General features: G+C 41.6%; 1 protein-coding gene across 4 annotated transcripts in view; it reads right to left on the bottom strand.

The window, feature by feature from the left end:
- The window catches only part of SYNRG (synergin gamma), a 108,794-nt gene that overhangs the window by 70,614 nt on the left and 16,057 nt on the right, over positions 1-22,123 (bottom strand). For 2 of the 4 annotated variants that reach the window (XM_040337815.1, XM_040337816.1), the window contains exons 3-9: positions 21,464-21,588; positions 18,966-19,093; positions 15,723-15,828; positions 10,394-10,514; positions 7,816-7,893; positions 2,443-2,639; positions 1,384-1,626 (exon numbers count right to left, since the gene is read on the bottom strand). In XM_040337815.1, coding sequence (XP_040193749.1) covers positions 1,384-1,626; positions 2,443-2,639; positions 7,816-7,893; positions 10,394-10,514; positions 15,723-15,828; positions 18,966-19,093; positions 21,464-21,588 — 998 coding nt within the window. The other 2 variants (XM_040337817.1, XM_040337819.1) reach the window with 2 other exon arrangements.

Here is a 22,123-nt window from a genome sequence, read left to right as displayed (position 1 = left end):
CCAGGCCACAGCAGATATACAAGACCCAGAAACCCAAGCATAGAGATCTCAGGGTTCCTGAAAAATATAGGAAAGATTGAGATTAAAACAATTAGGTGACATGACCCTGTACACAGTTGTCCAGTAAGGCAACCGAGTGTCACATTCTATTAGTTCTAATCACAGCATTTAGGTCTAGTTGTAGAAGAAGCGTGATCAAACATACTGTATGGTCAAAACATAGCTAAAAAACAACAACTGGGCTGACTGGTCCCAAGTTAATAAGATAATCTAACACTCTTAAATGCAATCTTTTTTTGATGTTATTAATAAGAAATTAAAGCTAGTAAACGCATATTGTACTGACTGTATGTTAGCACTGTGCTAACAAATCACAATATCTCGATACTAATGCACCAGGCAAAAATGAAAAAATATGAAGACATACTCTAAAACCATGGAGGTTTGTTTACAGGTTAAAGGGGTTGTAAAGGTTTGTTTTTTTATTTTCTAAATAGATACCTTTAAAGGGGTTGTAAAGGTAAAAAAAAAGAAAAATCCCTAAATAGCTTCCTTTACCTTAGTGCAGTCCTCCTTCACTTACCTCATCCTTCCATTTTGCTTTTAAATGTCCTTATTTCTTCTGAGAAATCCTCACTTCCTGTTCTTCTGTCTGTAACTACACACCGTAATGTGAGGCTTTCTCCCTGGTGTGGAGAAAGCCTCTTGAGGGGGCGAGCAGGAGGGTCTGGACGCTATCTACTTTGCAGATAGAGAAAGGAGCTGTGTGTTAGTGGGCGTCCTGACACTCCTGCTCGCCCTCTCAAGAGGATTTCTCCACAACAGGAAGAAAGCCTTGCATTATGGTGTGTAGTTACAGACAGAAGAACAGGAAGTGAGGATTTCTCAGAAGAAATAAGGACATTTAAAAGCAAAATGGAAGGATGAGGTAAGTGAAGGAGGACTGCACTAAGGTAAAGGAAGCTATTTAGGGAATTTTTTTTTCACCTTTAGAACCCCTTTAAGCCCTTTATTGTTGGTTCACTGACCTTTTCCTTCGATTTCCCTTCTAAATGTTTTTTTTCTTTGTCTAAATTTATCACTTTCTGTGTCTCCTCAGTAAGCTTTCCCCCATCATCTGGCTGGGGGTTAGTCAGACAGAACAGCTTACTGAGGAGGAACAGGAAGTGAGAAATTCAGACAAAGAAAAAAAATTTTTAGAAGGGAAATCGAAGGAAAAGGTAAGTGAACCAACAATGCACTTAAAGAAACCTAATTTAGAAAATAAAAAAACAAACCTTTACAACACCTTGAATGCTTTTGGATTTACCATTTTTAAGTATTTAAATATATTTTTATTTTATCAAGCAGGGGCCGTCTTTTAGATACAATGGCTGTCCTTACCGGCTGAGTAAAGTTGGAGGGCATGAAAGTCGGCATTGTGACATTTCCTGCAGCAGCTGGTGTACTCTTCATCTTGACCACTGGCTGGCTTACGTCCAGAGGCTTAGAGGCAGCAGGCCTTTGATGCAAGCCATGCAACGGATCTACAGCCGAGGGAAACTTTACTGGAAAGCTACTTAAAGTTGGTATTGGTGCTGAGGAAAACTGATTCAGTATGTCCATATTCAAGGAACATTCTCCCCTCTGTTTCAATAAAAACAAAGAAATATGTAGGTATTACACAGGGAAACTAATAGAGAGGTACCTTATAAAACCAACATCTTTACAGAGGTGCAATGTATTATAAATCTGACCTCTATACAGTATAGACTGGTGGGGAAAAAAAATTAAAAATAGGCAACGTTATATGGGCCCTTCCACATAGACCGGCTGAGACCATTCACCATTATTGGCAGTTTATCACCTCTACCCAGGGGCACAGCTTGTTCCTGACATGAATGGCTGTGGGGTGCTATCATAAACACAAGTACAACATACGGGCATATTTTTTTCCAGATGCTGCAACGGTGTCCTAAACCACTATCCACGTCAATTGCATGTTGTACCCTGCAACTGGACTGTCTAGAGTCTAGACTAAGGAAATGTGCAGGCCATTATGCTGAATGGGCTCAGTTGGTTCATGTGCGGGGGCTAAAAGTGTTAGTAGATTTTCATAACAGCACTTGACAGAAGACGCCTCCATTAATAAGTCTTTAGAGTCTCTTTTGCACATACCAAATCACCAATGCTTAGACACTAGTCATGCGATAGGCAATAGAGGGCAGAAGAATTTGAACTAAAAAAAGTACAAAAAAACATAAGTATTTCATGAATTTCTTTAGCATGCTCTGTAACTGAAAGTCACAAAGGACAGCACAGCTTTGCTTTAACAATGGTTTAATAATATTTAATTCTTTAATATGCATTACAAAATATGACACACTATACAAAAAAAGTAAAAACAATAGAAGTCATGCATTCTACTCAATCCCAACACTAGTTTGAAAAAAACTGTCTTACCTGAGCAATACCAATCATGGCAAGCACAACATATAATTCTTCTTTAGTAAGCTTTCCTGGAGTAGTTTGGTTTGCCGTTGCCCAAATTTGACCCAGTGTTTCCCGAGGAAGTCCAGAGGACAAAAGAATTGGATAGAGCTTGGCTGTATCGATTCCAGATGGCGTAAGGGTTGTATCCAAAATACTTTTGTAAAGATCTAAAGAAACAAACATATTGGCACGCCATGCTTATTATAACACATCATTATTTACCGGTACTTATACCATATTCATTTTGAAAGCTGGCAGAGTCGGCATCTGGATCATCTTACATACTCAAACTCAACCTCAACCAGGGAAAGTAAAACCTAAAAACATCCACGGGAGATGTGCAGATCTAGGATCTTTCACCAATAGAGTTTCCATTCGCTAAAAGAAATGGTATGCTTGTTAAACCCTCTATCATCTACCAAAAAAATCAAATATCCCTCTTCTGAGGATTGACCCTTTAATCCCAATGGGGGGGGGGGAATCCAAAGTTAAAATACCAAGTTATTTTAAAGTTAAAGCGTCTATAAAAAAGGAAATACAATTATAATTATATATATAATACTTGCAGTGCCTTGAAAAATAAATCATACCCCTTGAAATTTTTCCACATTTTATCATGTTACAACCAAAAACGTAAAATCTATTTTATTGGGATTTTATGTGATAGACCAACACAAAGTGGCACATAATTGTGAAGTGGAAGAAAAATTATATAAATGGTTTTCAACATTTTGTTTTAAAATAAATATCTGCAACGTTAGGTCCCTTTAAAAGGTCTGAATGGCCACAGGCAAGCTCTTTCGTGCATCCTACTCAGGGGTCACCGGTGACACCGACAGGATCGCACGATTGACTCACCACACTTCATTTATCCACGTTCACAAAGCACCTACATTCCTCCTCTCAAATTAACCGCCCCAATACAGAGTTTGAACGGTTGTGTTCCCTTTCGGAGACCCCCAGACATCTTCTCTCGGCCGTATACGGCCTCTTACAAGCACTCACGCATACCGAGCTACCCCCTTACACCAGGACGTGGTCTGCAGACTTGGGTGAGGACATCCTACGACCGGATTGGCAGACTTCTTTTTATTTCACTCACAAGTCCACAATTTCCTGCTACTCACAGGAAAAGAACTACAAGATTCTGTCAAGATGGTACAGGGTCCCCTCCGCGTTGCACAAAATATTTCCGTCCACCCCGGCGACCTGCTGGCGATGTTCTGCTGCTGAGGGGACCTACCTTCATGTCTGGTGGGAATGTGAGAGGATCCGCCCCTTCTGGACTCAGGTATTTGAGTGTTACAACAAAATGTACGATGAATTACTGGTCCCCTCCTCTAAGATTGCCCTTCTCTCTATACTACCAGGCTCAGTTCCGTCACAGAAGCGAAATCTCCTCTGTTTTTTTATGTCCTCAGCGAGACAGCTCATACCTTCCTATTGGAAGTCAACCACAATCCCGCCCCTGTCACATTGGGTCTCAATTATGAACGACACTATGAGAATGGAGGAGATGTTGGCTCTTGACAACGACACCTTTGATAATTATAAACTGCTGTGGCTCATCTGGCTCCGCTTCTCATCCTCTGACATGCTGATGAACATGTTGTCATCCCAGACATGATCGCTACTTTATATTTCAGTGCCCTGGGTCAGGTTGGGTCTCTCTTTCCCCGCTCTTCCTATATTATCTCCTCCGATTGTACTGTCAGCGACTCGAACGCTTTACTCTGATCACTCCCTAGCCTTTCCCTTTTTTTTCTCTTCTTTTCCTTTCTTCTTCTTCCTCCCTCTCCCTCCTCTTCTCTCGTCTCTCTACCCCTTTCGTTTCCTACACTCTAATACCCTAGATCCTTGATTCCCCAATTTTGTTTCGGTTTTTGTCCTGTTTGTCTTTTTTTTTTTTTGTTTTGTTTGTTTGTTTGTTGTTCTCCCACTAGAAATCCTGGTTGCAATTATACCTATTACGATGGGGCCCGTGTGGTTACATCTAGTTATAGTCTTATGTTGAAGTCATTATTGTGTTTATTATGTTACACGTTGGTAGGAGTCCTGCTGTGGGCGATAGCCATTGGGCTGACTCTTTACCCCTGCACATTTATGACTGTTCTTCGATTGTAACACTTCATGTTATTTGTTTTATTTGTTAAAATACCAATAAATATATTTTCAACTCTAAAATAAATATCTGAAAAGTGTGGCGTGCATTTGTATTCAGTACCCCCTGAATCAATACCTTGTAGAGCCACATTTCACGTCTTCTTTGGGTGCTGTCTCTACCAGCTTTGCACATCTAGGAGGGTGACATTTTTCTGCAAAATAGCTCAAGTTCTGTCAGATTGAATGGAGAGTGTCTGAACAGCAATTTTCAAGTCTTTCACAGATTCTCAATTGGTTTGAGATCCGGACTTTGACTGGGCCATTCCAGTACATGAATATGCTTTGATCTAAACTAGGGGTGGCAAACTCAATTACAGCATCAGCATTATGATTGCCCTCAAACGGCCCGGTTTTATCTGCAAGATTAGATGTTCAGCACATTCCCTCCCCTTACATTAGATCTCAAGAGCCACCCCACAATCTAAAGTTGAGTCCCCTACTCTCCCTTACATCACAGTGTACCCCCCTTTCCTTATTTGCTGCTGGAAAGAAGCTGCAATGATTGAAAGCAGGAAGTAAGGGTTTGGAGGAAGACTAGTGGAGGGCTGGAGCTCTGCAGATGCAGGAGAGGTGCAAGGGCCACATGAAATGGCCTGGAGGGCCGGATTTGGCCCACGGGCCTTGTGTTTGACACCTGTGATCTAAATCATCCCATTGTAGCTCTGGCTGTGTGTGTCAGGTTGTCCTGCTGGAAGGTGAACCTTTGCCCCATTATTAAGCAAGTCTTGTGCAGACCAACAGGTTTTCTTCTAAGATTGCCCTGTATTTGGCTCCATCCATCTTGCCATCAACTCTGACCAGCTTCCCTGTCCCTGCTGAAAAAAATTCCCACAACACGATGTTGCCATGCTGGAAATGGTTTGTTCTGGGTGCAGTGTTTTCCGCCACACACAGAGTTTTGCTTTTAGGCCAAAAACGTCAATTTTGGTCTCATCTGACCAGAGCACCTTCTTCCACATGTTTGCGGTATCCCCCACATGGCTTCTCGCAAACTGCAAACGGGAATTTTTTTTTCTATCTTTCAAAAATGGCTTTCTTCTTGCTACTCTTGCCAGATTTGTGGCGTACACGACTAATAGTTGTCCTGTGGACAGATTCTCCCACCTGAGCTGTGGATCTCTGCAGCTCCTCCAGAGTTACCATGGGCCTCTTGGCTGCTTCTCCGATTACTGCTCTCCTTGCCCAGCCTGTCAGTTTATGTAGACGGCCATGTCTTGGTAGGTTTGCAGTTGTGGCATACACTCTCCATTTTTGTATGATGGATTAAACAGTGCTCAGTGAGATGTTCAAAGCTTGGGATATTTTTTTATTACCCAACCTTGCTTTAAATTTCTCCACAACTTTATCCCTGACCTGGCTGGTGTGTTCCTTGGCCTTTATGATGTGGTTTAACTAATGTTCTCTCACAAACATCTGAGGGCTCCACAGAACTGCTGTATTTATACTGAGAATAATATCACACACAGGTGAATTCTATTTACTAATAAGGTGACTTCTGAATGCAATTGGTTCCACTAGAATTTAGTTAGGGGTATCAGAATAAAGGGGACTGAATACAAAATGCACTCCAAGCTTTTCAGATATTTGTAAGAAAAAAAAAAGTTGGAAAACCATTTACCATTTTCCTTCCACTTAACAATTATGTACCACTTTGTGTTGGTCCATCACATAAAATACATTTACTTCTAGCCCCCCCCCCCCCCCCCTAGCTCCCACTGCTGCATCTTAGCCAGTGAGAAGGGAGAGAATCAGGAGAGCTTCGACTCTCGTACACATTGCTGGATCAAGATCAGGCTCAGGTGAGTGTTAAAGTGGGGCTGAGGGGGGAGCTGCACACAGGATTGTTTTACCTTCATGCATAGAATGCATAAAAGGTAAAAAAATAAATAAAAAAAACTTCAGTCTTTACAAATCACTTTAAAGAGCGATTTCTGTGTAAGGGAGAAGAGGTCCATTACCTTTGGACACTAGGCAAAAAACGAAGCACTCACGGAGTGGCGTATAGGAGAATGACCAGGGTACATGGGCCTCAAAAGCTTTGCCAGTGTCCAAATCACTTAAAGGGGGTTGTAAAGGTAAAAGTTTTTTCACCTTAATGCATTAAGGTGAAAAAACATCTGTGGATTAGCGGCCCCGTTTACTTACCTGACCCCTTGAAAGTCTTGAAAGCAGGCTTCTCGGCTCATTCATTGGTTGATTGAAAGCAGCGCAGCCATTGGCTCGCGCTGCCGTCAATCACATCCAATGATGCAGCGCTCCGAGGGCAGGGCCGAGTGATACAGTGAGTGGCTATAGCTGCCGGCTATATCACTGGAGCGCTCCCGCAAGAACTCACCACCATCTGAGCTCGTTCGCATGAAGGTGGTGAATTCGTGCGGGGAGGAGCCGAGACAGCCGTCGAGGGACCCCAGAAGACCAGGTTCGGGGCCACTCTGTGCAAAACGAGCTGCACAGTGGAGGCAAGTATAACATGTTTATTTTTATTTTATCTTTAGTGTTCCTTTAAAAGGTCCCAGCCTATAACCCATGCGTACCAAGCCTCTGTCCTGTAATGTACAATTAAGAAAAAGATGCTCCCAGACCACAATTTTTATTTATTTTTTCACAAGAAAGACCACAAAATTACACATGCCTATTCCTGAGCCAATACTGCAACAACATTCATTCATGAAACTGTAAGGATACAACTTCTACATTGCCTTAGCATTCAGGGCAGGAGATAGCAAGTAAAGAAAAGTTTAGCAAGTAAAGAAAGTTTGTCATTTGCCAATACAAAAAAGGACACTGCCACTTAACCTGGCACTAGCAAGGACCTTAGGTATTGTACATGGCTAGTTGTGGTTGATGCAAGTACATTCAATTACCTTTACAGAACATCCCTGAAAGAAGAGATCACATTTTGTTAGACATTGTAGTAGCTGTGCTGAAAACTGTGGCAAAGATAAAATAAGGGACAGTCGGAGTAACTGACCAGAGATAAAGCCACTATAGCAGGTGTGAGATTTCATGCTGAAGCCGAAAGAGTCAATAGAGAAAGAGAGAGTGCTGCCCTTTTAAGAAGGGCTCAGGCTGCAGCACTGTAATGGATATTGCTGCCAAAACAAAACACTATTTTTAAAAGCGGTTTTATATTCCAGTTAGTTGGAAACAAAACTGCAATAAAAAATGAAGATGAAATACCTGGAACAAGACTGTCATTGTAAATCCACGAGGGCAGAATCGTTTCAGTTGTTTCACTTGAGAACATCCTAACGCCAACTGTGCAGTGAAAAATGAATAAATATCTATATTCACACATTACAAATCACAATACAAATATTTCAATAATTCAACTTCAACTGAGAATTAAAAAATTCTGTAGTGTCCCCAATTCTGTAAAGTTATATAAACAAAATCTTCTTACACAGGCATTCAATTCCAGAATGTTATCTTTACCTTAAGAAACCAGAATTACTGGATAAACGCCGTTTTACTCATTTGAACTTAAAGTGGTTGTAAACCTCAGACATTAAATATGAACAAAGCATAACCCTCTATAGTGTGTACTTGTCTCAATCCAGAGCACATAGTGTCATTCCTGTCTGATGCTTCGTTCCTCAGCTATCAGCATGAATCACTTGACAGGTTTTCCTAAAGCCAAGAGAAAAAATGGTGACCGGGGAGGAAGCTCCAGCTTATTGACAACCTCAGCTCTGTTCCTGTGTGAAAGGATGCGTGTCCGTTTCCTCCAATCAGCTCTCAGAGCTTTCCTCACCAATGTAACTTCAGCTGTCCACCCCCTGCACTTCAGAGCTGAAAGATCCTGTGTCAAATCTGTACTTTGAATGGATGTAGGAGAAAGATGGCTGTAGATAGACAAGTACAATTTATGTAGGAAGGCCAGTCGCTTCACTGGATGACACTTGCTGAAACTGCCCCTTCCATATACCAACACTTGCTGAAACTGTCCATTCCATATACCAACACTTGCTGAAACTGCCCCTTCCATATACCAACACTTGCTGATGAGGTCTTTTGCTGACAAAAAAAAAAAAAGAAGCTTTGCTCCTACCTGGCATTGTCAGTATTTCTGGCTGGACTGGTGGTTTTGCCAGCACAACGAAGCAAATGGTGTTACCACACAACTGTTCGGTACAAACGGGAAGTCACTGGAGTTCCTCTGTTCTTTATTATTTCCCAGTGCATTCTAGGATACAGACGTCTCCAATGTCTCTCTTCCAATGCCCAGCTAACGCTTCATATATGCTTCACCAACACACCATAAATACTCTAGGTTCTGTGAGGTGTGGTTATTGGGCAGCATCATTGAAATCAATGGAAGCGTTTGACAAGTGTCGATGCCTTGCATAAGCACTTTAAAACCACCTCACGCAGGGTGGCACAGGGTCTGTGGCGTGCGCATGCTCCGTCAGCGACCAGCTCCCGATGTGATTGGACACAGCAGGAGCTAATCAGCGGGTCTGGTGAACACAATCTCCACCGGGACCTGACGATTATTCTGTGGAGGCGCAGAATGGCAGTCTGCCTATGTAAACAAGGCAGATCACAGTTCTGCCAGAGGGGAAAATGGAGATCTTGTGTTTCTGCTTTCACACGGATCTCTGTTTTCCCCCCCCATTAAAAGCATTCCCCCCCCCCACAGTTAGAAAACGCCCCCCTAGGGACACACCAACCGGTTGATCGCCCGATGTTATTGTATTAGTGTCACTGGTCCCCAAAAAGTGTAAAACACGTCAGTGTCTGGTTTGCCCACTGCAGTCCCACAAATTTCTGCCATTACTAGTAAAAAAAAAAAAAAAAAAAAAAATGAATAAAATAAAAATTCCAAAAGTATACCATAGTTTGTGGACGCTAAAACTTTTGCGCAACCAATATACACTCATTGGGATTGTAGCAGAATACATATTGACCTAAATTGATGAAGAAATTCAATTTTTTACATTTTTTTTTTATTGGTAAAAAAAAAATTCCCCAAATGTTCAGTCTTTTTTGTTTATAGCGGAAAAATAAAAACCGCAGAAACGAAAGTTCTTTTTTTAGAAAAAAAAAAGGACATCCATTTTATTTGGGTACAGAGTCGCACAAAAGTCAGTTACAGTAACGCAGTGCCATATAGCAAAAAATAGCCTGGTCGGGTATGGAGGGGGGGGGGGGGGGGGGGGATGTTGTGTGAAGTGGTTAAAGTGTTTGTAACGGTTCATTTGTTTTTTGTTTTTAACTAACAAACATGTTATACTTACCTGCTCTGTGCAAGGGTTTTGCAAAGAGTGGGCCCGATCCTCCACTTCTGGGATGCCCCATCGGCGCTCCTGGCTCCTCCTCAACAGGTGCCCCCACAGAGACCCGCTCACGAGTCCCCCTGCTGTGTCCATTGACACAGACAGTAGGACATCAGACAGGCACTCCCACTCCTGTGTCACTCTCTTGCTGCTATCAATCTATCCAATGAGGACAAAGACAGCAGCTGGAGCCGCAGCAGCACAGAAGGCTTTTCACTTTAATACATAGATAAATGAAGGTGAAAAACCTTGAGACTTTACAACCACTTTAAATTTTTAACATGAAGCGACAAAACACAACGCTACCATTTACGTTCATAAGTCTGTGGACCCTTCCCTACATGTTCCAATCCAGCCCTCTCAGGGCACAATGTAGCCAGAGGAGATGCTGTTTTCCTTTTTGTCCAATGCAACTAAACAGACGCAGAAAGTTTTTTTTTCCCCAACCCAACTTTAACATAAACATAATGATTTCTCACCAGCATTGCCTGGATTCCTGGCATGCATTACAGGAGTTGGATGCATTCTGGCATCTCTGGAAAATCCGTCCAAGTTTCCTTTAATGGCTTCCAGTGCATCATCTCTATTTTTTTCAGCAGTCTGAAAATAAAAAAAAATAAAAATGTAAATGCTGTGACATTTCACAACTTTTTTCAGTTAGAATTGGATTATGCAAGATTCTAAATATTCATTCCTACAATGAAACTCAAACCATTAATTTAAACCTTGAGTTTAAAATTCGCTAAGTGCATTCCAGCTGCATCAAAGTAAGTTTATTTTCTTTCTAAGACCCCATACACACACACACACACACACACACACACACACACACACACACACACACACACACACACACACACACACACACACACACACAATCCAACTTTTGTTGTCAGATTTCCTTCAGATTTACCAAAACCATGTCGTGCAAGGACCTGCCTGATTGCATACAAATTGAAACGCCTAAGGTTTGACCTCATTATATGGTTTTGGTAAATCTGAAGGAAAAATAAAAAATAAAAATAAAAAATCTACAGAAAATAGTATAGTGTGTATCCAGCTTAAAAAAATAATAATTAAAGTCAGCAGCTACAAATACTGCAGCTGCTGACTTTTAATAAATCAGACACTCACCTGTCTCCGGGTTCCAGCGAAGCCCTGTGGCGCCGGCATCACTACTGTGAGTGCCCAGCTGTGGCTTCCGCACTGCGCACTGTGATTGGCCGGGCAATCATCTGGGACCTCAGACGTGTCCAAGATGATTGCAGAGAGGGAGGGGGGAGAGGTGAACTTCCTTTTGGCGCGACGGTGCCCCGGGAGGAAGTGGGAGCTGAAACCCTCTAAAAAGAGGGTTTCCACTCACCCCAAAAAAATGACATACCAAACCTGCAGATTCCTCTCAGGACACAGGCTTTTATATTTAGAAAACATTATATATATATATATATATATATATATATATATATATATATATATATATATATATATATATATATATATATATATATAAAAAGTCCCACGTGACATGTGGCTAATCATTAAATAGATTAATAATCTATAAAGTGAAGTGATATTCAAACAAGATTCAATCTTCTTAAAATCTTCCACCACACCGCCGTGCTTGTGACACCACCCCTCTAGAATCGCACCACTCACAAGCTAAAATTGCCTCCCACTCTCGTGTTCGGCTCAAGAGCTTGTTAATTAGAACTCCAAAGGGTTAAAAAGGGGTTGTAAAGGTTCAATTTTTTATTTTCTAAAAAGGTTCCTTTAAGCTAGTGCATTGTCAATTCACTTACCTTTTTATTCAATTTCCCTTCTAAATTGTTTTTTTTCTTTGTCTGAATTTCTCACTTCCTGTTCCTCCTCAGTAAGCTGTTATGGCTGACTAACCCCCAGCCAGAATGGCTCAAATGATGGTGGCAAGCTTACTGAGGAGAAACAGGAAGTGAGAAATTCAGACAAAGAAAAAAACATTTAGGATGGGAAATCGAAGGAAAAAGGCAAGTGAACCAACAATGCACTAGTTTAAAAAGGAACATATTTAGAAAATAAATAAATAAAAAAAAAAAACTAACCAACCTTTACAACCCCTTTAAGTGAAAAAAATTTATATATATATATATATATATATATATATATATATATATATATATATATATATATATATATATATATATATATACAGGGAGTGCAGAATTATTAGGCAAGTTGTATTTTTGAGGATTAATTTTATTATTGAACAACAACCATGTTCTCAATGAACTCAAAAAACTCATTAATATCAAAGCTGAATATTTTTGGAAGTAGTTTTTAGTTTGTTTTTAGTTTTAGCTATTTTAGGGGGATATCTGTGTGTGCAGGTGACTATTACTGTGCATAATTATTAGGCAACTTAACAAAAAACAAATATATACCCATTTCAATTATTTATTTTTACCAGTGAAACCAATATAACATCTCAACATTCACAAATATACATTTCTGACATTGAAAAACAAAACAAAAACAAATCAGTGACCAATATAGCCACCTTTCTTTGCAAGGACACTCAAAAGCCTGCCATCCATGGATTCTGTCAGTGTTTTGATCTGGTTACTATCAACATTGCGTGCAGCAGCAACCACAGCCTCCCAGACACTGTTCAGAGAGGTGTACTGTTTTCCCTCCTTGTAAATCTCACATTTGATGATGGACCACAGGTTCTCAATGGGGTTCAGATCAGGTGAACAAGGAGGCCATGTCATTAGATTTTCTTCTTTTATACCCTTTCTTGCCAGCCACGCTGTGGAGTACTTGGACGCGTGTGATGGAGCATTGTCCTGCATGAAAATCATGTTTTTCTTGAAGGATGCAGACTTCTTCCTGTACCACTGCTTGAAGAAGGTGTCTTCCAGAAACTGGCAGTAGGACTGGGAGTTGAGCTTGACTCCATCCTCAACCCGAAAAGGCCCCACAAGCTCATCTTTGATGATACCAGCCCAAACCAGTACTACACCTCCACCTTGCTGGCGTCTGAGTCGGACTGGAGCTCTCTGCCCTTTACCAATCCAGCCACGGGCCCATCCATCTGGCCCATCAAGACTCACTTTCATTTCATCAGTCCATAAAACCTTAGAAAAATCAGTCTTGAGATATTTCTTGGCCCAGTCTTGACGTTACAGCTTGTGTGTCTTGTTCAATGGTGGTCGTCTTTCAGCCTTTCTTACCTTGGCCATGTCTCTGAGTATTGCACACCTTGTGCTTTTGGGCACTCCAGTGATGTTGCAGCTCTGAAATATGGCCAAACTGGTGGCAAGTGGCATCTTGGCAGCTGCACGCTTGACTTTTCTCAGTTCATGGGCAGTTATTTTGCGCCTTGGTTTTTCCACACGCTTCTTGCGACCCTGTTGACTATTTTGAATGAAACGCTTGATTGTTCGATGATCACGCTTCAGAAGCTTTGCAATTTTAAGAGTGCTGCATCCCTCTGCAAGATATCTCACTATTTTTGACTTTTCTGAGCCTGTCAAGTCCTTCTTTTGACCCATTTTGCCAAAGGAAAGGAAGTTGCCTAATAATTCTGCACACCTGATATAGGGTGTTGATGTCATTAGACCACACCCCTTCTCATTACAGAGATGCACATCACCTAATATGCTTAATTGGTAGTAGGCTTTCGAGCCTATACAGCTTGGAGTAAGACAACATGCATAAAGAGGATGATGTGGTCAAAATACTCATTTGCCTAATAATTCTGCACTCCCTGTATATATATATATATATATATATATATATATATATATATATATATATATATATATATATATATATATATATATATATATATATATATATATATATATATATATATATATATATATATATATATATATATATATATATATATATATATATTTAAATGAATAAAATTAAAAAGTAAAAGAAAATATTATACAAAAAAAGTAAAAAACGACAAGCTACAAATAAATTAAAAGCAAAACAAAACATATTTGAACTAACTGCGCCGCCCCTGCCACCCGATTGCCATTCTCCTTGGATTTGGGGGGGGGGGGTGCATTGTGAAACCTGGCCTTAGGGGGGGCAGGGAGAACAAATCCGGCCCTGAAAGCTTTCATCTAAATATATTTCTCAAGAGCCGCAAAAAATATAAAATCTACTTTGCAAGAAATTTTACAAAGCCAGATATAGCAGGTATATCATTACAGCTGCATGTAACCTGCACAGGGAACAGAGCCATGGGTATGACCCAGCAGTTGCACCAACTAAAGGCTGCAGGAGGATGGGTGGATAGAAGACCAGTCACGAAGGGACAAGCACAGCAGTGACTGATCTTTATTACAGGAAAGTTCTATACTTATCTGGAAAAAATAGACACAGGACACTAAAATTCACGTCAGACTAAAGGTGGCTCTTATATTTAGACATTCCTTGTTTAGCACAGATTTCAGCTTTAAAGCAAGCATGGCATTTACCAGAAGGTGCCTGCAACATCATGCAGCAAGTGCTTCAAATGTAATTTACTCATAATCAACTGTGAACAGCTGAACTATATACAAGGAAGATGGTAAGCCATATCAAAACCAGATCACATTGCGACATTTAGGCCCCTTTCACATTGAGGAGTTTTTCAGGCGGTACAGCGCTAAAAATAGCGCTGCTATCGCGCCTGAAAAACTCCTTCACTGCAGACTCAATGTGAAAGCCCGAGGGCTTTCACATTGAGGCGATGCGCTGGCGGGAGACAAAAAAATCTCCTGTCAGCAGCATCTTTGGAGCGGTGAGAGGAGCGGCATGTATACCGCTCCTTCACCGCTCCTTCCCATTGAAAACAATGGGAAACCGCGGCAATACCGCCCGCAATGCGCCTCTATAGAGGCGCATTGCGGGCGGTATTAACTCTTTATCGGCCGCTAGCGGGGGTTAATACCGCACCGCTAGCGGCTGATACCCGTGGCAATTCCGGCGGTATAGCGCCGCTATTTTTAGCGGCGTTATACCGCCACCGCAGCTCCCGCCCCAGTCTGAAAGGGGCCTAAAACTTGTTGATGTTGATTAGACCCCTTTAAAATGCTGAAATAAAGAGGCAAGAGGATTTTGTGACTGTAATGCGGTTTAATTGTGACACTGCATGACATACACAGTTATGTTTGGGGGGGGGGGGGGGGTTTAGACAAAAAAAAAGCATTTTTTTTGCATGCAGAACACTAAATTGAAAATGCGCTTTTATACACTTTAATGCAGATCAGTTAGCTCAAGGCGCACAGCATTTGCATTGTAGATCTACTTTGTCACAAATACAATTTGCCTCTCAAAGATTACTTGCTGTGTTTATGACACTCAATGATACACATTCTAAAAACGTATTTTTAGCCGAGTACATAATAGTATAAAAGATATAGCATGCTGTGCAACTCCCTTTTCAGCTTGTTCTCGCTTTGATCTTTTGTGGAATTCAAAGTAAGAGAGGTTGGCAACATATCACCTGTATTAATTCAAACACTACTCAATATAAAGAGTGTATTTCAATTCTATAAAAAAATATTTATTAACATACACTGAATTATTAACCAAGGTTATTTAGACAACAAAAAGTTATTTTGAATACCAAGTTTCGACAAGTTTCCTCAATAATTTTTTCAGATAGTACCACCCCTTAGCAAAAAAAAAAATCACCCTCGGCAGAAAGCGCAGTGCTGAAGGGGTTTGCACTGAGTAAAAAGAACATAACAACAACAAAGAATGAACCGAAACTATGGGGAAATAAACCATAAAACACCAAGGAATTTCTATAAATGTTTCACTTACTTTGGGTTTTACGCCGCTTAGCAATCGTAACTTCTGCTTTTGTTCTTCAAACTGTCTTCTTTTTCTATCTTCCTCTAACATTTTTTGCTGCTGTTCAAACCGCTTTCTAAATAAAATAAGCAAAAGTAATATTTGAGAGGCAAAAGTACTTATGAAACATCACGGACATTGAAAAACACATGCAAAAATAAACTATACAAAAATGACTGTATATAAATCTAACCAAACTTTACTAGTTCCTCCCCTCTCCACCACACAGAAGGATACAAATATGGCTGAAAAAACGTGACATGACAAATCACATCCCAGCTTTTACTTTTGTCCGTGGTACAACCAAAAAAGAAAAACAAATAATATAAAAAGTGACCATTCAAAAGTATTTTACAGGAGATGACAACCTATCCCAACATGCATGACTGCCACAGCTGTGTTGATTTGGGTAATATTATGAATGTTATGTACCAGCCTAAGCTAAATAACCAGATAGGGATCTGTTCAGTGGGCAGCAGAAAAGCCCACACAAGAAGGATTACATAGTTTTGAGTGCTCACCAACAGATCACCTACTGCACACTGGACAAAACACAAGGCTTGCAGGCCAAACACAGTCCTCCAGATCATTTTATGTGGCCCTCATACCCAGGGCTTTTCTTCAGCCAAAACGTGGCTCTCACCCTCGTCACTTGTAAACCCTGAAGCCTTCTGTGTTTACAAGGACGGGGGCATCACATGGTAATGTCAGCGATGTCAATGCTCCTTGTCTGCCTAGACGAACAGCGCTCCAGGCCTCGCTCTGAAGTTACTCCACCACGGCCGGCTTTCTCTCCTCCATCAGCGGTGTATGATGATCTCCAGAAGCACAGTGCCCCAGCAGGACTAGGATTGGATTGACTGACCTGATGACCTCTTTTCACTTTTGGAATTTGTACCAATGCCTACTTTTACCTCGCTAAATGCGAGTTGCCTATACTATGACTTCTGTATTAAAATTGTTTTAAAACATCTACACTCAGAGGCGCCTCTTCCCTTGCTTTTTTTGAATCACATGGTAAGTTGCACTGTGATCCCAAGGTGCACAGAAGCTGACCAATTATCTCCCTGAAAACGAGTGAGACGGAACGGCCTACACTGCTGGAAGGGTACTAGAGACGGGTCGGGTAGGTGAGATGCAAGGAAGCTTTTGGGGAAGGGGGAGATAAGGGCTGTGGAGTGAGATGTGTGCAGAGGTGGGGGATGGGGGAAGAGTGAACAGAGGTCAGAGTCGAGGAAGGGCGTTAGTGAGATGCGAACAACCTGTGAAAGAGCTGAACCCTGCCATTCTGTGCACCCCTGAACTCCGCACATGGCGCAGTTCTGGGTATTTACTGCGATTTTAGGATCCCCTCTATAGTGCAATTTGGCCACACCCACCGTTTAATGCAGATTGGCAGGGGGGGGTTGTGGTTGAGTTTCTGAAAACATTGTCTGAGAAAAAAGCCCTGGATAAAAATGTATATAGTCTTACAGATACAACCGGCCCTTTGAGGGCAACCGTAAAGCTGATGTGGCCCGTGATGAGGTTGTGTTTGACCTATTGGATTGTTAAGTGTTTGTTAGCTCAAAAAGAATAAAAAAATAAAAATAAATGAATCCCGCTCCTTTAAAGCATGTTATAGGACACAGTGCTTGGCTTGTGTCATTTGGCCCTCTGTAACACCTAAAAAAACCTGGCTGATCCTGCTAGTTTCTCCCCACCGTAAACTGACCACTGTGTATCATGGCTGCTGAGACCAGACACCGTGGTCAGTTCACGTGCCTCTGTCATCAGCAGCTCTCCTCTCAGCTCCTGTGTCCTCCTCCTTCCTCCCCCTCCTGCTGCTCTCATGACACTAACCTGTACACACCATTAGCACTGCCTCCCATTGCAACGTCTCTCTCTGTGAACGATTTATAAGTGCTGCAAAAACCTCATTTAAGAGCTGAGATTGCGATCACATGACCAGCCAGCTCTCTCCTCCAATCTGACATCAGAAGGGGAATCTCAACCCCACCCACTGCATCTCTCAGGCCTCGTACACACGACAGAGGAACTCGACGTGCCAAACACATCGAGTTCCTCGTCGAGTTCAGGGATGAAGCCGCCGAGGAGCTCGGCGGGCCGCCTTCTCCCATAGAACAACGAGAAAATAGAGAACATGTTCTCTATTTTCTCGACGAGTTCCTCGGCGGCTCCATCGGGCCAAAAGTGTACAGACGACAGAGTTTCTCGGCAGAATCCGGCTCTGACCGAGTTTCTCGGTGAATTCTGCCGAGAAACTCTGTCGTGTGTACGAGGCCTCAGAGGAGGAAATGAGTAAGCTGGTCAGTCATGTGATTGCAATCTCAGCAGTGAAATTATGTATTTGCAGCATTTATATTTATAAACCTACACACACGCACACAGAGGGGGGATACTACAATAGGAGGCACTGCTGACGGTGTACACATGTTATAGTGACTCAACAACTACTTTAAAAGGAAACCCATCTAAACCAGAAACACACAGGCTGTGCACGCTGATATTTTCTTCTGAATTTGCTTGTACTTCGCTGTGGTTCTCATCCTCAAACTTCAAAATAAAATAAAAATAGGGTCCCTCTTTGCTGCTCCTGGCCCCTCCTTCCTGTCGAGGGCCCCTACAGCAAGCAGGCCGCTACGGGGGCACCCAAGCCTAGCTGAAGCTCAGTGTGTCCATTCAGACACAAAACTGACGTTCAGGCCCCGCCCTCTTTCCCCCGATTGACTGACTTTGATTGACAGCCACGGGAGCCGATGACCCCGCTGCTGTGTCTCAGCCAATCAGGAGGGAGCATCTCGGACTGGTGTTAGGGGGTGCAGGGAAGGCTGCTACACACAGAAGTCTTTTTATTGTAATGCATTAAGATAAATAAAACAATTCTACCTTTACAACTCCCATTCCAGGATACTAGAAGGGAGATCACCTCTGTCCCCAAAAGATTTACAACTTTGAACCTTTACCACAGCTATAATGCCAGGTAGTATTGTAAAGAGTGCCTCAATGGTTTCACCAACTAATGTGTGAAGATAAAGCAGGATTCATCAACAATACAGCTTTGTATAAAGCCAAGCGTCATAGCCACTGAGCAGGGATCACCTACGTGTAAAAGCTTTCCCATTGAAGATCCTCTCATTAAACAGGATTGCACAAATCTGTAGAACTAAAAAAAATGTTTAGTTAATAAACGGTACTAGAATATTCGCTTACTGTTGTTCTTCAACATACTGCTTCTGCATGTCTTGAGTGTATGCAGAGGCTGGAGCCATTCCTATGTAGCCAGTTTGACCCATAAAAGTAATTGGTGTTGCTTGCATGGGGCCCATAGATAGTCCACCCTGCAAAAAGACAGATGCTTCAGTTTCAGAGTCACATGACTACAAAACACATAACATTATGTTGTTGGTGCATATAGAAAAGTACAGTAAACAGGAAAGGTGTACCCTTTCTCATCACAGAAGAAGAGGGGAAAAAAAATGTGTATATTCATAGAAAAAAAAAAGTAGGAGGAATAGACTGGGGGATGTCAGGGCAGAAGGCGGAAATGTAATGCAAGTGGCTGAGGTGTTATGTGGATCATTGTATTTGTAAGCTGGAATAAAGTGGTGTACTGGGATTGCAGTGACTGATTACACATATGCATATGTCCACATTATAGAAGTGCACATTATTGTAGGTTTAGGCTGGTCATACATTATACAATTATCCTTTCAATTTACCAAAACTATATAATATGGGAGGTCAAACCTTAAAAAAAATATATATATATATATATTACACACACACACACTATATGATGTATGACCAGCTTTAATGTAAGATGCAAAATAAAAACTTTAAATATTTTATGGTTTTCTTTTTCAATTTCCTTTATTGGTATTAAAAAGTCTTAAACGTTACTGCTCTGTCTGAAGATTTTTTACTCTGCACAGCTAGTTTTGGGATTTACACTAGCGTTGCACTGATACCGATATTGGTGCCAATACTAAGCATTTGCACGAGTATTTGTACACATACAAATGCCCTGATTCTAAAACCGATACCTTCAGACTCGGTTCACATATGAGCAGGTCGGTTTGCAGTGCGATTTCAAAGCCCGGTCCGGTTCATTCAAAAGTTCAGATGCTATGCGAATTTAAGTGTAGGCGATGAAAAGAAAATCAGACAAAAATCGCACAGGACTCTTTTTCAAATTGCACGGACCGCACATATGTGAACAGGCTGTAAAAACTCACATGCAAACTGATAAAACTGACTCTGCAAGTGAAATCTGCGCAGTTTCCCCATCAGTTTTCAGGCACGTATGGTGTGAATGAGCCCTAAAAGAACTGTCACATGACACATTTAAAATGGGTATCAGTAATTGGTATCAGCAAGTTTTTGAGAAAGTGTCAGAACTTGTACGCGGTCATAAAAAACTGGTATCAGTGCATCCCTAATTTACACATCTGCCACATTGAACAGTGAGGAAAGTGACACACTTTGCTTCTGGTTCAATATAGCCTCTCAACTTCCAGCTGGCTAACTAGGCAATGACTTAAAGTGGAAGTCCACGTAAAAACTAAAATCTCTACATCTAAAGCCACCAGCATTCTAACACTAATCTCTCTAGCCCTGTAAAGAAAAGAAAACATAAATAAATAAAACACACAAGCATACACACCTTTTTTGAAGCCGCTCCGTCGCTAGGGTTGTCCCGATACCACTTTTTTAAGACCGAGTACAAGTACCGATACTTTTTTTCAAGTGCTCGCCGATACCGATTACCAATACTTTTTTTTAAATGTCATGTGACAGTTTCTCTAAGCACAATACAGATTAGGTGGCACTGATCTGTAGCACTGATAGATGGCTGTCTGGCACTGGCAGAGGGCACTGACAGCTGCCATTTATGAGTACTGATGTGCAGGCACTAAAATGCCATTAGGGAAGGCTGCCTGCAATGCCCATCCTGGTAATCCTTGCACTCGGCCGCATTAAAGCGGCAGCGGCCATCTTGTTACACCCAGCCCAATCTATATGGGCTGGGTGTAACAAGATGTCCACTGCTGGCATACTGTGTACCGAGTGCAGGGTGTACAAAGATGGGCGTCTGACGGCTACACGGAGCGTCACTTCTGCGACCAAATGTGATGCTCCGGTCGCCCTGAATGCTGCACTCCCTGGCAGATCGACGCACCGCCCTCTGCAGGTATCGGCTAAGGCATCGGGAGCATTTGCACGAATACAAGTACTCGCGCAAATGCTCGTTATCGGTCTCGATACTAGTATCGGGACAATCCTATACGTCACGATTCCTGCGCTGAGCTGTCAGACGGATTCGCTGTGGAGGTGGGTGCAGAGGACACAGACAACGGATGCCCCATAGTAACTCTATGGGCGACGTCACTTCCAATTCATTTTACAGCCATTGTTGGTCGTGTCCTTTGCAGAGCTTCTGCCGCTGGAGATCGGGTCGGAACGGGTTAAAAAAAAAAAAAGGTATGTATACTCATTTTTTGTTTATAAGGCTAGAGAGTATAGTGTTAGATCGGTGGTATCTATAGATGCAGAGATTTTAGCTTTTGCATGGATTTCCACTTTAACCTCATCATTATGATCAGGGGAGTGAGGAGGAAATGGTAAAGCTAAACCATAAAATAGCAGCGTGCGGAAGAAATCAAATTCACACATTCCCCAAATTCCATTACCATCACTCAGAGAATTACCTGCATGGCCATCGCTGCTTGGGGAATCTGAGGACTATATCCAACGGCCATCATATTTTGAACATTTGATTGCATCATGGGTACCATAGGAAATCGGGCTGTTTGTTGTTGCATCGGTATCATTCCTATAGCAAGAAGAAATTGGTCAATCAGATATAATACTTCCAACAGCTGTGGCCATTACAAACTTTAAAATGACAGATACCCACTATCAGAAAAACACGCAGTCCAAGCAGATTTGAAAGAATCTGGGCACCATGGTTAGATACCCCTGGACTAAATCCCAGAGAACTGGTGATATCCAGACTTTTGCAATGCCCTACAGGTGGACCCTAAAGAGGTAGTGATGGATAACACCAGATGCACGGTATTAGTATGTATGCATCAGTATATTGTAGACTTGATGGCTATGATGATAGGATGACTGTGAAGGAGGATTGTACATTGTAGCTATAAATATGTGAAAATGCAGTCTGTACATTGGAAATTGTTTGAACTTGTTTAATAAACACCTTTTTGACTTAAATTATAAAAAAAAAAAAAAAAAAAAAAAAAAAAGAAGGAGGTTGGTGGGCGATAAAACCTTACGATTGAGGTGTGGTTTTACTGCCCTACAACTGCTGTAGAAGCAGTGCATTTGAATGTATACATGTCACGGCC

This window comes from Rana temporaria, chromosome 2, assembly GCF_905171775.1.
Source record: "Rana temporaria chromosome 2, aRanTem1.1, whole genome shotgun sequence".
Lineage (NCBI taxonomy): Eukaryota > Metazoa > Chordata > Amphibia > Anura > Ranidae > Rana > Rana temporaria.
The sequence above is the reverse complement of the archived record's forward strand: the minus strand, read 5'-3'. Positions and strand labels throughout refer to the sequence as shown.